This window comes from Lepisma saccharinum, chromosome 27, assembly GCF_977018435.1.
Source record: "Lepisma saccharinum chromosome 27, izLepSacc3.1, whole genome shotgun sequence".
Taxonomy (NCBI): Eukaryota; Metazoa; Arthropoda; class Insecta; order Zygentoma; family Lepismatidae; genus Lepisma; species Lepisma saccharinum.
Genome location: NC_139255.1, coordinates 36,903,474 through 36,919,772, shown reverse-complemented (window position 1 = coordinate 36,919,772; position 16,299 = coordinate 36,903,474). Strand labels below are relative to the sequence as shown.

Sequence of the window (16,299 nt, the reverse complement as noted above, 5' to 3'; positions counted from 1 at the left end):
TATGACCGGCACAGTTGGGAAACGTATGAAACGGGAAACTGGAGTTGTAACAAGATCGACGTCAACTTTTGCGGGAAACCTAGATGACAACGCATTAAGCGGGTTGAATAGTTTCCCTTTTTTTAATGAAGTTCTACAGGGCACAAAGAACATGCTTTTAATGAAAGTGGTTACCGGAAGTTGTCGGCTACCAGGCCAAAAGTTGCTCGCTCACGGGAAATTGCTGTATCTCGAGCTCAGAGCTAGACAGATGGGTGAGACTTCCAGGTGCCACGCGTCTTGTATTTTGGAACATTCGTGCGATCTTATCTCGCATTTCTCATCTAGCACTGGTGAATATTTCCAAGGTGGCGCATTCAGCGGGGAAAGAGCTTGACCTCCCATGCACATTGACAAAGAATGTCAATGTCCAGTGGGCATTTCGGGCCACTTCCCTCGGGTTGTCAGCAGCTCTTAGGACAAGGAAACATGTCAAGGTCAAGTTAAAATAACGTCCAAGCTCTCTCCACATTCGATCTTCTCTTGTCGACTTACGCAGGTGTCTACTTCGAATTAAGTGAAACCAGTTTTGCGGAAGGGTCTTGTAAACAACTTCGTATTAAAAATTATCCGTATTTCGATTTATCCGTACTGAAATACATTATAAATCCTATCTTATCGGCTGGGGAATGGGAAGAACTTCGGATTAAAGGGTACTTCGTATTAACCAATATCGTATTAACGAGATTTTCCTGTATATTCCTATAATTTGACAGGTCTGGCATATTAATTACTAAGGAAAATTACATTTACTTACACAGGGTTGGGTACAAAAAACCGACCTCCCTCATCTCGGACATTCTCAAACTATTATTTCTTCTACATTCTGTAATTCCACTCCTCTTCACATCTGGCCACGTCAGGTCACCCTTCCTCCTGTAGCTGCACCTGATTTTGTTTTTTAAGCACACTAACTTAGGGAAAAGTTTAATTTCAGCGAGATGAGGCAGGCCGGTGTTTCATGACCAACCCTGTATAAATTATGGAAAAAATTACTTACTGTGTCGGATCAAACATATTGGATAACATAAAGCACTGAGTAGCTATAGGTGGTGTTGACTGTTGGGCTGGCAGTCCTGGATTCAAGTTGAGAGCATTTGCAGCTGCTGGAGGAATCTGCATACCCGTTCCTGCAACGGCAAAGTCTAATAAGAAACCAGAAACAAACAAATATTTTAGTATTCATTGACATTCAAACACAAGCATGACAGAAAGATAGCGAAAAGTACTGGGGTTTCAGAACGTGCATAAAATATGCAAATGTGTGCACGTGTGTGTGGAAGTAATTCCTACAACTTCCCGCATTCTCACTAGAAGCATGTGAAGATATAGGAGGTGAACTTTTCTAGATCCTTTAATACACAAAGGCAAACATTTCAAACTGTTGGCACAACGTACTTAGCATTATTGTGGGTACCTGTCATTTTATGTTTATAATAGAAAGTTTTATTATTTTTAAAATTTTATTTCTTTCTGGTTATTTTCTATTTATCTGGGTTATTTAATGAGGTTAATAAAATATTAATAGAAATAAACAATGAAACAGCCATGCCACATCCAGGATTTCAGAGCTTGCATGTTGGTTTGAGTTGGTGTTTTAAGTCCACTTTATGCACAGTAAGGCTAATCGGGACTGGACCTACTGTTTAAAGTGGGATCCGAACCACTTGTGCCTCCACCGGGGATCGAACCCGGGACCCCTTGATTACAAGGCAATGATGCTACCACTGCGCCATGAGGGAGGCCCAGAGCTTGCATGTTGACCACTGCTGAAGGCTGAATTAATTTTTAATGAATGTAGAGTAATTTGTAAAGACAAAAACTCCAACTATTACAGTTTGATAAATGCAATCTATCTAATGGCTACTTGTTTCCCAAATAAATTAACTTTCAAATTAAGATTATATGATTTGTAATTTCCAATCATTGGTTCCAGCTTCTATATGTATGTTTTCATGTGTAATGTTAACTTGGTTACAAAAAACAATTTTTCAAAAATGCATTAAGATATGATGGCTATTTTTTAAAAATAAAGTCTTTGATCATCAAAAGTTTAGAATTGTTATATTACTAGATCTTATTACGTGAAATGAAGTTTTGTAGGTTGTGCACCATGGAGTAAGGTGGAAGAGAGGTATCTTCATCAAGGCATAACAAGTGCCCCAAACGAACAATTTCACCACCTTGGTCCACACGTTCTAGATGTGGTGAATACATGGCAGATTACTATGCAGAACACTGTATGCATATCTCTACACTGGCAAAAGTATTCAGTTTATTCCAATGGCTTAAGTCTCTGGTAATGTAAATACTTCAGGTTACTTCATGTTAAAGCTTCTTCTGTATACTTCACCAGCAGACTTCTGAAACTTGGACAATCAACATTGCGGAGCATCTCTTCTCTGCATAGTCCTCTCCTGTATTTTGTACCTGGTAAGTGGCTGCTGCAGATGAAATGCATGTAAATCTCAAACACAAAAAATAACCTGTACCAATCTTCTTTAGCCTGCATTTAGAATATTGCAATCTTTAATTTGGAGTTTATATATTTCATCAATTTTTATCTTCTAACCTTTCATTCTAATCTTCGTAATTAACCAAAAGTAGCAGAAGAGCAAATATAATAAAACAAGTGAATCAGTTTATATGCAATATTCATATACAGAATTTGGGATGAGTCGAAGAAACCACATAAAAGTTATTTCTTTTTTCACTGAAGATTGGTGATGACAATGGAACCTCAATTACAGTGGAACCCAGATTTTACGTTCCCCGATTTTACATTTTCCTGCATTTTAAGTTCCTTCATCTTGATCCCCTGAAGAACATAAAATCGAGGTTTCACTGTATATGTTTTTCAGTAGACTGTGGCTGAAGAACTTATAAAAAGTGGAAAGTGTGTAGAATCTGGGAAAATTTAAAATCCAGGAGCATAAAATTGTGACAACTGTATATTGCTGATTTCTTTCAATTACATTTACTTGCACAGTCTTCAATTGTTTTGGCATTACGACATAAGAAAGATGGATAAGTTGCTTTGTGAATATTGAACTAGGCTAGAAGGCTAACTCCCAATACATTTATGTACAAGATGAATTTGCTCAACAATTCACTTACTGAACAAGCAAAAGAAATTAACCATGCATGTCTAATGAATTTACAATGTGCAATGGAAAAAATGCACTACTTGACTGACATATTCATTCTCTACCATTTCTTTGACTACCACAAATGCGGGAATAAACTTACACTTCACCACATTATTAACGATCCAATCAAATTTCACTCAATCAGTATGAAGTAATTATGAAATCTGGAAAACTACAATTCGCACCAGAAGGAAGAAAAAATATTTCTAAGATTTCGAAGTTATGCCCCTATACAATATATAGTACAAAAGTCAAATGGAGCAAAATAGCAACTCCACAACTGCAAATGCAAGTGCTCATGAGGTAAGCGAAAATAAAATCAATAATTTCACTTCAGAGAACTACATATCAGGGAGTGTTATAAATGCAGCACTTTGCCATTTCGTGAGCCAAGTTACAGTACAAAAGATCAAGTTGGCAATAGTGAACAAACTAATCTGCTTCCCCAGTACTCGATACACTACGGTGGACAATCAAAACTTGGTGAATTGATTTACCCAGGTTTCCCCTTGGAAAGTTCTCTGGCCTGCACCTAGAGATTGTTTCAGAATACATTCAGTCACCATTTTCTTTCAAGCAGCATTGCTGCTTCTTAATAAGTAGGAGCACATGTTTGTCGTAGTGATCTAATAACATTCTATTCTCTGGCATGAATTAACTCCTGTCATTTGTTTGGAGTGGTTGACTGAAATATTGGGAGCTTCATATGAACACCTAATATTTACATTGCCGTCAAATCATACACACCAGAATGGGTGCAAGTGCAAATAAATAACTCAATCCACATACTCACCACCTGTACATCCAAAAATCTCATGCATATTAGAAATTACAATATATAATGAACACTAATGAGGGCTTCCCTGATGGAGTTGTGGAAAATTGTTGCCTTGTAATCACAGGGTCCCAGGTTCGCTAACTTGTGGCGGCCCATCCCTGATTAGCCCATCTGTGCATAAAGTGGACTTAAACGTTAAACTCTAATGAAAAACGATATTGTTCAGAAGATATGTTATAGCTACCAGGTGTCTCACTCGAAGGTAGCCCCCGTAATATCCATTTCCTGTTGTAAATATTGCAAGCATTTTGTTGACATTTGTACAGAATGAGTGAGTCCACGAGACAGAAAGTAGAGGCGGCGGCAACACTGAGCTCCATAGCCGTGGATGAAGGAAGTTGGCAACACGAACAGAGATGGTTGGGCAATCGTGCTTTAATGTTGTTAGTTAGTCGCCGAAACATGCAACGTCGTGTTCAGTTGTGTTTGGAAGCTCAGAGAGGATATTTCCAGCTCCTCATGTGGCAACCTCATTTCAGATACATACAGGTATGCCATGCAATTGCTTTATTTCCTCTTGAACCTTTTCATTTCAACCAACATTTTCTGGGGCTTCCTTCGAGCGGGACACCCGTTATTTCAACACTTCTCCAATTGGATCCCATATAGGGGTATCTGAGGGAACAGGGCCTCTCAACCTTGGGACTTTCCTTTTTCTCTAACTTTTCCAGGGACCCGTCTCCACAGTCGCAGCTAGCATCCAAGTCAACATCCGGTGTGGTCGATCTTCAAGTCTCTTACTATTAGGTTCAACAAAAGACATAGCAGGCATTTGAAAAAGGAAAGAAAAAAAGAATGAGCACACCACACAAAGAAAAAACAAATGAAGAACGATGGTACGTGCTGAAATAAATATATACATTACACATGAATACCTTCTGCCAGCTTGAACATGAGCTGTAGTCTTCCTGTGGCACCCAAATCTATACCAGTGCGATCCAGTTCATCACTGTCCAAAATAGAAGGGCCTGAAGTGGAATCAGACCGCTCTGTAACATGGCCCACTTTCATAGGTCTCCCTGCTAATTCAAACCCATTTAATTGTTCCAGTGCTTTTTTCGCATCTTCAGAATCATGGAACTGAAATAAAGCAGGAAAATGTTGCGACATTACAATGTTATACCAAATAATGTAGTGAAACTAATTGTGCTTGAGTGCAAAAATCTACACACAGTCATTCTTGTACAGCAGGGTGGCCACTCTAGAACCATGATAAAGTTCAAGTGTAATTCCCAGTTTTCAAGGCAAAATTTCAAGGCTACAAGAACATGTTTTCTCTATTTCAACCTTACATATTATTGCCCCTCACCACCCACCAACACACACACACAAATATATTAACAATATGAAGGGTCTGTGAGATTCCAATGTATCCAAAAATTCAAATTCAATTAAACGGTATGTATATTTAATCAAAGGTGCAGAGTTTACATATGCCATTTCACATACACATACTCGAAATACATCTACAAACATAAGTCAAAAATTTTACGGTTCTATATTCTAAAATCTACAACAAATTGTTAATTGGATACGAATTTTAAGCTAACATTTACCTAATCATCTTCAAGATATCGTATCTTGTAATAATCTTCCGTCTATCAGATAGATTAGTCTGCAAAGGACACTAACGAAGTAACAGACCAAGAGAATGCTGTTTATTTTTAACACAGCTTTCTCTTCCTTCCTCGATAAAAATAAAAGGTAAACTATGAAAACTTGCCTCAGGGCATTTATAAATATGAATAAATTCAATAGGATTTGGATTAAATAAGAGTTGCAATTTTTCACATCTACGGAGAAAAATCCAAGCTGAATTCACGCATAAGTCCCGGAGCCAATAATTCACGCAGAATTCCCAGTGATTAGCTACTCTAACCACAGCGAACCTCAATTTTACATTTTTCAGGGAACCAAGGTGTAAAATCTGGAAATATAAAATTGGAGTTCTACTGGATCAAGATTTTTTGTGTGTAATTTTGGATGCAATCACAATTAATAGTGATAAATCTAAATATGTTAACATTTTTGTGTATTTTGCACGAGTATGAAAATATTTTTCAGTGGTGAAAACTAGTTGAAGGGTTAAAATTACTTACTTAACTAACCGAATTCCTAAAAACTGGAGCAATTTAATTACAGCCTATAGATAAATTTGAATTTTAAAAATTGAAACTGGGATTTCCTTTTTTTTTTTTTTTTTTTTTTTTTAAAAAAAACTATTATTAGGCATCCAACATAGGTAGTCATGGCACACCACTTCATTCAGCACAAAATTAATACAGTGAAACCTTGATGTTACATTTTTCAGGGTGCCATAGTCAAAAAAGTTAAAATGCAGGAAAATTTGATAATACTTTGCTATGTTGGGTCAATGAAGATTGAATGTCTAATGGGGAGAAATGTAAAATACAGGAATATAAAATAAGTGTTCCACTGTATTTTCATCAAAATGTTACATTTTGTTCTTAAATAATCACGATTAATGCACTGTAAACAAAGATGAATTGGTAAGTTAACATGGTGAATAACATAATACTGGGGCAAAGATGAAAATATGGTCCTCACACTGTAATCATGGGAATCTAATGCTTGAGAAACACTACTAACTAGGCTGCTTTGCCAGTACAATAATTGTTATTGTTGTATTTGCTAAAAAAAACTGAGAACATCTGTCATCTCACTGAAGAATTATCATGCATTCCCCCAAAATGCAAAAACGAAGAAAAAAACAAATTAGAGCCAAGAACAAAAAAAAATACTTCACTTTAATGACAGATTTTAATTTAAAACACTGACAAATTAACAGTGTCAACTGATATAATTGCGTGTTAGTCTATCAGCAAATATCCAAAAATCACTCAATTATTGTGTGAAATATGTATTGCAAATATCAGTTGCATTCCCTGTCAAAATAATACATAGAAACAAATAACAAAGAAAGTTAACTTACTGTAATAAAACCATAGCCTTTGGACCTTCCTGTTTCTGGATCCATTATTAGCTGAATATTGTCAATTTTACCAAAAGGTTCAAAAATGCCACGCAACATATCTTCTGTGATGTTGAAGTGAAGTGAGCCAACATATAATCTCATGGGCCCTGTGTTTCCTTTCTCCACAATGGAGGTTACAGCATTGCCTGCCCTGTTCTTCTCTGCCTGTGTGTGCTGAACAATTATAGGGACACCAAGCAACCTCTGACCGCTAAGACCCAAAGCCTACAAAGAAGTAAAGTGCACATGTTATAAATATCGTGATATGTATGTTATTATATGTACAGAAATACCACGATTATACATTTTTGTTACACATTTATAGACCAGTATGCCCATGTTGGCTGATATGTGCCGATGAATGTCCCATCCCTGCAACATATCCTAAGTGTGACTTCAGGTTTTTTTTATGTTGCATTTCTTCCACTTTTTGGCTAATCATGATGAGGATGATTGATTGACTGATTAGGTGTTTTAAGTCCACTTTTTGCACAAAATCGGAACCACTATGTGCCTCCACCAGGAATCGAACCTGGGACTCCTTGATTACAAGGCAATGATGAGGAGTGATATGATGAAACTGTCAAAGGGACACTCACATAGAACAGCCATGCCCACGCAAGGATTTGAACCTGGAACCCCTGGCATCATAGCATCCCATGCTAACCACTCTGCTATGGAGGTCAGCCTGATGGCATAGTGGTAAGTAACATTGTCACCTTGTATGTAATCGAAGTGTCTTTGGTACGATTCCTGGTTGAAGCACAAGTTGATTCAGGACCCACCTTAAACTGTATGTTCATTCCAAATTGGCCTATACGTGCAGGAAGTGGACTTAAACAAAATTTTATTGAATATTCGGGTTTACAAAAATACTGTTAATGCATTTCTTTCATAAGAAATACATAAACTGACAAAAGTGAAATTAGAATAACATTATTATACTCACCAAAGGAACTGACTCTGGATCCTTGAATTCAACATATGAAATGCCCTTGAAGCGCCTTGTTTTGTTACATGTGATCAGTCGAACATCTCTGACCTGTAAAACAATACACGCTATAGATTTATATTGCACAAATTATGCATCTAATATTAATTTATATTAATGGTGTCCTAAAATCCACTATATCTCTGGCAACATAGGATTTTAAAGAGCAAATAAAAAAAAAAAATTGCCCCTTGATTTTTTTAATTTAAAAACATATACTATCCTAATAGATTCATCAAAGGGTACGTTTAGATGGGCAACCTGGTTGCACGCAACTCAATCTCACATTAGAGCAGATTAAAAAATTGTGTGATTTTATTTGTTCCTCATACACATGTATTGGACTATTATCCATTCCACAGTGCCTGTCAACTTACAATTTCTCATTTAATAAATATTAAAAAATATATTTAAAATTATATTACAATTTGTAAAAAGAGAAGAACATTCAAAGTTCTGCACAGGTCATGCTGGATACTTACTTCAATCTAGCACCCTGCCTTTGTAAACTTTGTGTGTACAGTCTGTAGACAAGATGCCCCAGATTGTAACCTCCCACGATCATATATGCAATTTTGCAACTGTGGTAAAACCATGCATGCAATCAGGTTGCTCATTTGAATGGAGTCTAACATGCTACCTGTACTTCCCCAATTTCTCTCCCCCCCTCCTTCCCCACTAGAATGGCCTCACACTGTGCCCACATATGTTTAGGGGTTAGCGTAAAGGCTTGTATTAAAAACGGACATTTAACTGCAGATATCAATGGCTCTGGATATTACTTTTAAGATAAACTGTGGGAATTCTTCAAATGCATTTCCCGTTAAATCATAGTAAATTTCAGGACACCAAAAATATTGAAAAAATAGCTACATCAAATGTATGGCATTAATCACACATATATTTTACCATCAATACCAGGAGGCAGATAACTGGTTCCCCAATGTTACACACATTGTATAAATCTTGACAACAGAGAAGTCTAATTCTACGATGAAATGACTATGAATGCAGCAGTTCCTGTGGAATATATATAATATATGCAAATGTTATTTATGTTCCATCATCTAACCATTGATCCACTCTGATATTTGGAGATAGGACAAGCGTTAATAAAAAACAGAATATAAATATGTGCCTGAAGGAATCTCATTTACTATATATGTGCATGTATGTTATGGCTGTGAAATAACAACTTTTCCATACCATATCTGCCATGAAATGAAATTCTCAGATATTAATGTAGTGATCATCTCATATTCATATTCTTCAGAAACGTGTTTCAATCCTGCAATGATCTATGCTTAGTGTAATTCCTGTAGCTTCCATACACAAACTACCAAGATGCTGAGAATGTCACTGGTTATGCATTTATATTTGTTCATGTTTTACAATATGATTCATATTTGCTAGGCACTGAACGTAATGGGATACAGGGCTTACATACCAAAACACGTGTACATCGAAACATATGAAGCTTTAAAATATTTACTTTCACGCATTTGGTATCAACATTATTTTAAAACCATTATACATTATCTTATGTAGGCTATGAATATGCTATTCATCAGTAGACATAATAAGAAAAATATACGACGCAATGGCATTTGGTGCCATTTATTTGTCACATCATGGAAGATGGCTTGCTGTAAAAGCTCTGCTATTATTTATTGGTAACATTGGACAAATAAAGTATAATTTTCTCTCGATTTTATTTACTTAACAGTTATAAGAACTACAATCAAATGAAATATGAAGCATCTTCTTGATTGAATGAGATGATTCTGAAAGGTTCATGTTACACTGAGATTGCATTTTGATATAATTTCCCATTTATCACAGACCCTTAAGCAAGCATGTTTGTTACATGTGCAGTTGATAGAAATGATTTACTGAAAGATACCGTAGACACTATCATCAAGTTTCAACTGGTTTTCTATCAGAATAAAAATTCTCTCAACAGGGAACTCACAATGAGATTGGTAATTGGTCACCTCAAGAATGACTGTATTAAAAACCTTATTATATTCTTGTAGCCCATTATATTATCTTGGCAGAGCTTTGAGCTTAACAAATTTTGACATTTTTCATGCATTATTTTATCAAATTACAAAGAATAATTCCACTGCAAGGGACGAAGCTTTTGCAATGGTGAAAACAATACTAGACGTCCCATATCTTCATGAAGTTGCTTTGATGCCTATAGTGTTTTTCTATGTACTTGTAATAATCAGAAAAGTTCTTAAACTGCTTAACATACCTAAGGTAGCATTACTTTAGTATTGCTTCCTTTTTTTATTTTTAAAAACTTGTTCAACTGTCACCACGACAGAACATACAGTTTCAGGTCCGCTTTTAAATTTTGCTCCTAGAAGACAAAGAAGAATTTGGATTGGTCTCGCTTGAAACTGTATCTCATCCCATTTAGTGTACATATCTATCTCAGTATGCATGTGTCAATATCACGTTCAATTCTTCTTGCATTTTGAAACCAATAACGTGTGTGTTTCGTCATTTTGCTAGCACCACACATGTAAACCATACTTTTTTGTTTTTTTTCCCTCCGTAACAAGCATTAATATGTACTAATAAAATGTGTCTCCAAAGTACTTTCATGATGATTTCTAAGAACCTTCCATGGCTTTGTAATTTCTCTCTTTTTTTAATGTAATTAACTTAGTTACATTTGAACTTTATGAAATATATGTTAATATAGAGTGTAATAGCATTATTGACTTTGGCATCTGCATTTAAGGTGATGCTGGACATTTGACCTGTTCCAGCAAAATCTTTTTCATAAATTTCTATTTCACAAAATCACACTGATATTTCAAATTCTGAAAAAATTACAAATGTTTAAAATTCCTACTAAACATCAAGTGAATCTTTGTGGTTTTCTTTCCTGGTTTCCTTGAAATCTGTGATAAAAAGTATGCTTTCGTCATAAAAAAAACTATTACAGATATCTATACAATTGGTAAGCAAACCACATGAAGACTCAAGTGGATGCTTTAAAAGTAATCTAAACAGATGTAATTTTTCAGGACTTGTAACTGACCTAACATATAACCCCTTCAGTATGCACTTTTTACACTAGTGCATAAGTAAATCCTACCACTTGGAACAAGTATTGGATTTGAATTTTGAAATGTGTTGATCAAATCGAAATAGTAACACTAAAAATGATTTGGGCATCAAAACAATTCAGTAGGCTCATTAACTTATTACGTTCTGCTGATCTTTACGGTTGAACTGTTATTATCCAAGACATTCTAATATTTTAAAAGTATACCTACATTAAACACACAATGTAAAAACAATACCATATTGGTGAAATCCCATGCACTATGATGTTGCCCCGATTGAGTTCGGAAAACGGCACATGTGCATTGAATTACTGGCAGCAGCCCAGACGACCACCTTTAAAAGAATGTGTAATTGCATTGCATCCCTACAGGAATGTTTAAACTCTTTAAGAAATTTAAAGTGGGAATAATACGAAGAGTAAGAAAGAGTGACAGCAAACTATAGGCAGAACCTCTAATATCTCAATAGGTACACATATTATCACTGAAACAGAGCTCCACCTACAGCACCTTATTACAAAGTGCCTGTCCAACTTCATTACAAGAAAACTGCTCCAGCGTAATTCCACTATGAGTGTCATCCAAGTTTCAAACAGGGGGAATCTGTAAAATGCAGAGAGTATTTGTTGAGAAAATATTCTTCCATAATTGAATTATTTATTTATTTGTTGCACAGTTTCTCTAAAATAAATAGCACTCCATGAAGTATATAAAAATAAAAGGAGGATCCCCACAAATGTTACCTCTTTGTGTACTTAGCGCGCACACGTAAGCTTCAGCCAGGAACACAGTACTAGAACGAAAAAAGTGAGGCAAAATTTGGATTCCGTTTTTACCTGACAAAGATAAACAATGAAGATGACTAATTCAAGTATGAAGTAAAGAAGAAAATCAGATTAAACCACGATTCCAAAATGCAATGAAATTATAGTAGAATTAATGAAATTATAGTAGTTAAGGTCAGGATGATGATGCATGCAATAAACTAAAGAATTCAGAAATATCACAGATAAACTAGATATAAGCTTTAATAATGCACATCTTAGTAAAAAGCTTTATCTATGTTGTTTGGTGGCAATCTCTACACTGTGAAGTCTCCACATAAAATTAGCACAACTCTAATTACAAGTGATTTCCTTTCAATATAATTCAATTTCTCTAAGTGACATATGTGCTCCCATCAATCATAGTTTTTGAAAGTGTGAGTTTTCTACCCCTACTTATGGGAAATATTTATGAAAAGGTGCATAATCCTAATGGATCGATCAGCAAATATACTATGGATAGGACAGTATTAATCGGTACTCTTTTATCAGTATCAGCTGATATAGGCATATGTGTATATTGATATAATTAATGATCCAATATATCGATAAATATCTTATAATTTAGTGCAACATTCTGCCATGTTATAATTTTTACGCATATAAACATATAATCTTCATTCCCTACTTGTTTTTGAAGTAGAATATAGTGGAATATCAGTTATCAGTATTGGTAAATTTTATATCAGTATTTTATCATCATCCAAAATTTCATATTAGTCCATCTCTAAAATATACCCATCCACAACTGTAACGAAGTTTCTTTTAGAAATTCAATCATATTTTTTCAGACACAACAAATAAATTGAGAAAGGTATGTATGTCAGATTTCCAGTGCATCTCTCTTATATAAATTAACTTTAGGATTCTAAAAAATATATGCAGCAACAAAAAATATAAATAGTATTCTTACTAGGGTTGAAAAATTTGGAACCAGTAGTAATAGGCATGTCGATATGCACCAATACATTATAGTATTTTAAATTTGCATTGGAACTATACCTTATGAATTCAGCAGTTTTATTTTAAAAATATTTATAAGGTCACATGCAAGACAATCAAAATTAGGAAAGGGTCAACATGAAATTGCAGCTATTGGTAAGTACTGATTACGAATTGGCCAATGTGAACAATTGATATTCTACTAGCCTGATAAAAATATCGCAAATGCTCCATGAACAGCCAGAAGGTTCATTTACTATTTGCATTAATGTATGTAAACTTGAGACATCAACAGGTTCTCCTCTAGTAAAGGAAAATTAATATTTAGATATTTACTTTGCAAAACAAGCGTACGTGACTTATACCCTTATATTAATTTTAAAAATTAGCAAAATTTTGCACTAAGTTAAGGAAAATGAACAGTGAGTGGATTAGAAAAGATTAAGTTAAGGGTTATGGGTTAATTATATAAATATCTGATCGATAAAATTATCAGAAATCCTAATAATATGCCTGTATACAAAGTAATCTGTGTGGTTCCTAATGAAAATATTAAAATAGCTTTGCTTTAATCAAAAAATTATTTTAGGCATAATACTTGCACACAATAATGATGAATTTTGCAGAATTTCCAAGATATTTAGACTAGGTAAGTATTGACTGGTATCAACATTGGTTCAGTCCTAATTGTTACATTTTCAATGCAAAGGATTTTCCAAAGTATCCACACATACACATCTGTTACATCACCAGCCTCAGAATTTTCCTCTTTTGTAATTCACTTGTGATGGGGAGTACATTTAATTTGATTTGCTTTATTTTACTTCACTTTTGGCTAATTTGTGAAGATGGGGATGAGTGATGATATGATGAACGGACACTCGCAAACATCCATGCTGGGATTCGAACCTGGGACCCCTGGAAATGTGGCATGATATGCTAACCACTCTGCCATGGGATGGGGCCAGCTTGATGTTGATGGTGAGCACAGTTTGGAATTTTGTATGCTACATGGAGTGCAGAGAGGGAAAGGACTGTCACAAGTACAAAACCAACCTAACTTAGTACAGTGGAACCCCGATTTAACGTTCTTGGATTTTACATTTTCCCGCATTATAGACGGTGGCCATAAAGTGGGCGTACACCTGGTTTTTCATCGGAAAGTGTGTTTAATTGTTGTTGATTTGCAATTGTTCGACCATGATGAAACACATGGAACTTGATTTAAAGTGCAAGCTTTGTCACGTTAATGAACTCTCTGATGCTGATAGGACGGGATGCCGGAATATCTCCGCAAAACATCTGCCAGGACATGGCAGCAGAATTCAGCTGTGCTACGATCTTGATGGTGTCCATACCGATGTCCTGGACATTTGAACTATCAGGTACGTGATCACATCGCTATAACAACAACCACTCTAGTATCAGAAACAAACGGGGGTATGCCTACTTTGTGATCACCCCGTACATTAAGTCTTGCAGGTCCCAACATAGCAAAATGTTGTACAATTTTCCTTGGTATTACAATTTCCCACATAAGTTTCTCAGCTTGGTCCCCTGAAAAACGTAAAATCAAGGTTCCACTGTGTATTATGAAATGCGGAGCAGCACTTCAGCAACTGTAGTAAGAAGAAAATATCACGAGGGACAAACTTGGGAAAATAAAAACAAAACCAGAAATGGAAGTCAGAAAAGAATGGGAATGCATCTGTTCATGTATGAGCGAGACAAGTGTGTATTTTCTTTCATGCAAATAGAGAGAGCGGGAGTGAAAACAAACCAGTTTGTTACAGTATGCAGAAGAAATTGCAAAACTGATTATGTGCATGTATGAATGAAACTGAATTAACTGGGAAAGTACCCTTCTTCAAACTTCAAAGAAAATGACAAGAGGAAAAGAATTGAATCATGTAGTAATCACAAATATGATTTAGATTTTACAGTTTTTACTTGATGCAACATGATCATCATTATGTTATTTGATCTAGCAACAACCATCCATTGATGAAATATAGGAGAAAAATCTCATCAAATTTCAATATGGACATACTTGATGATTATTACAGAAATGGGTTCCTAACACACTACGAAGTATTCTGAATCTCCTGGCTATGTATAATAAAATGTTCTGTGATTTTCAAGTCCAGTGTACATCTTTATGATCATAATACATTTGAAAACTATCCTCATTGTATCTAGTATACAAACAGGGTGAAACACACTACATACAGATCACCATCATGCACGCTCCTTTGCCTATCGAAAGAAAATGAAAGTGCTGTTCAATAATGGAACACTTTGCTGAATAAAGTGAAATTATGACAGATATTCTACTAGTTAATTTCCTCTGAAATGGAATAGACCTCTCTTCTTGCTCATGTAGTTCATCAACATTGAATCCAAAGTTGAATTCCTTTAAAAAAATACAAACTGGTCTGGCAAAACCTAGAGGAAAATACAAGACATCATACTAGAAGAAAAGTACATGCTGTGATTGTGTGCATCAAGTAGTACCTCCTCCTCTTGCCATATGTCGCCATTTACTGTCAACTGAAAACCAGAGAAAACAAATATGACCTAGAATTAGGCCTTTCACGTCCATATCTACGAGAACACAACAGTGGAAATGTGAGTCTGGGAAAATGAAATGCATTATGTGAAAAATGTCAAATCTGGGAACTCAGATCGTTTTTTTTTTTTGGAGGCACATAGTGGTTCGGATCCCACTTTAAAATGTAACCTGATTAGCCTTTTTGTGCATAAAGCAGGCTTAAAACTTCAAATCAGGGTTTCATTCCACATCAATGAAATGATAAAACAATTTTGTTACAAATATCATTGCTTCTGTGGGATAGCACAGTGTACTTCAGAAAAAATATTCTTTAAATTTCTACAAAGCAGGTAGTGCGATATAGTACTTTATTACTTGTGTCAGTGGATGTTACAGAAGAAAAATAACTTCAATTAGTACACTGGTTACAAACCACATATCCCCTATTAGGGTGTATATCATTTGTTCAAAAATGAAACTGATCATAGAAGTAAATGCCGAATCTTTCAACATATGCCCTTCCACTCAACGTGTGCATTGTGCAACAATATGAAATTTTCAACTGTTCCTATTCCGAGACTAAAACCCACTTTGCATTGAATTACAAACAATAAAGGAAAAGCCAGTCTTCAGAAAGATGGTTGTTTACGGTTATGTAGCTTTGAGTAAAGAGACAAAACCTCTGCCACAGACTAATTGAAGAGATCAGGTGTAAAACATGGTGACATTTTAGTTACAAAGTAAACTGTGCCATCCTTCAATTTTCAAGTGAAATTACCATGTCATACAGTTTGCATTGGACTCAGTGAAATTCGTAAACACAACACGAAAACAATTTATCTACAGTATAGCTTCTAATAACCTTTTTTCTTAATGAACTCAGA

General features: G+C 35.3%; 1 protein-coding gene across 2 annotated transcripts in view; it reads right to left on the bottom strand.

Annotated features, from left to right (window-relative positions):
• Nucleotides 1–16,299, bottom strand: part of Caper (RNA-binding protein 39-like protein Caper) — a 128,893-nt gene that overhangs the window by 18,830 nt on the left and 93,764 nt on the right. For both annotated transcript variants that reach the window (XM_083113007.1, XM_083113006.1), the window contains exons 6-9: nt 7,971–8,063; nt 6,980–7,246; nt 4,902–5,106; nt 1,040–1,169 (exon numbers count right to left, since the gene is read on the bottom strand). In XM_083113007.1, the coding sequence (XP_082969133.1) occupies nt 1,040–1,169; nt 4,902–5,106; nt 6,980–7,246; nt 7,971–8,063 (695 nt within the window). The remainder of the gene's footprint in view (nt 1–1,039; nt 1,170–4,901; nt 5,107–6,979; nt 7,247–7,970; nt 8,064–16,299) is intronic.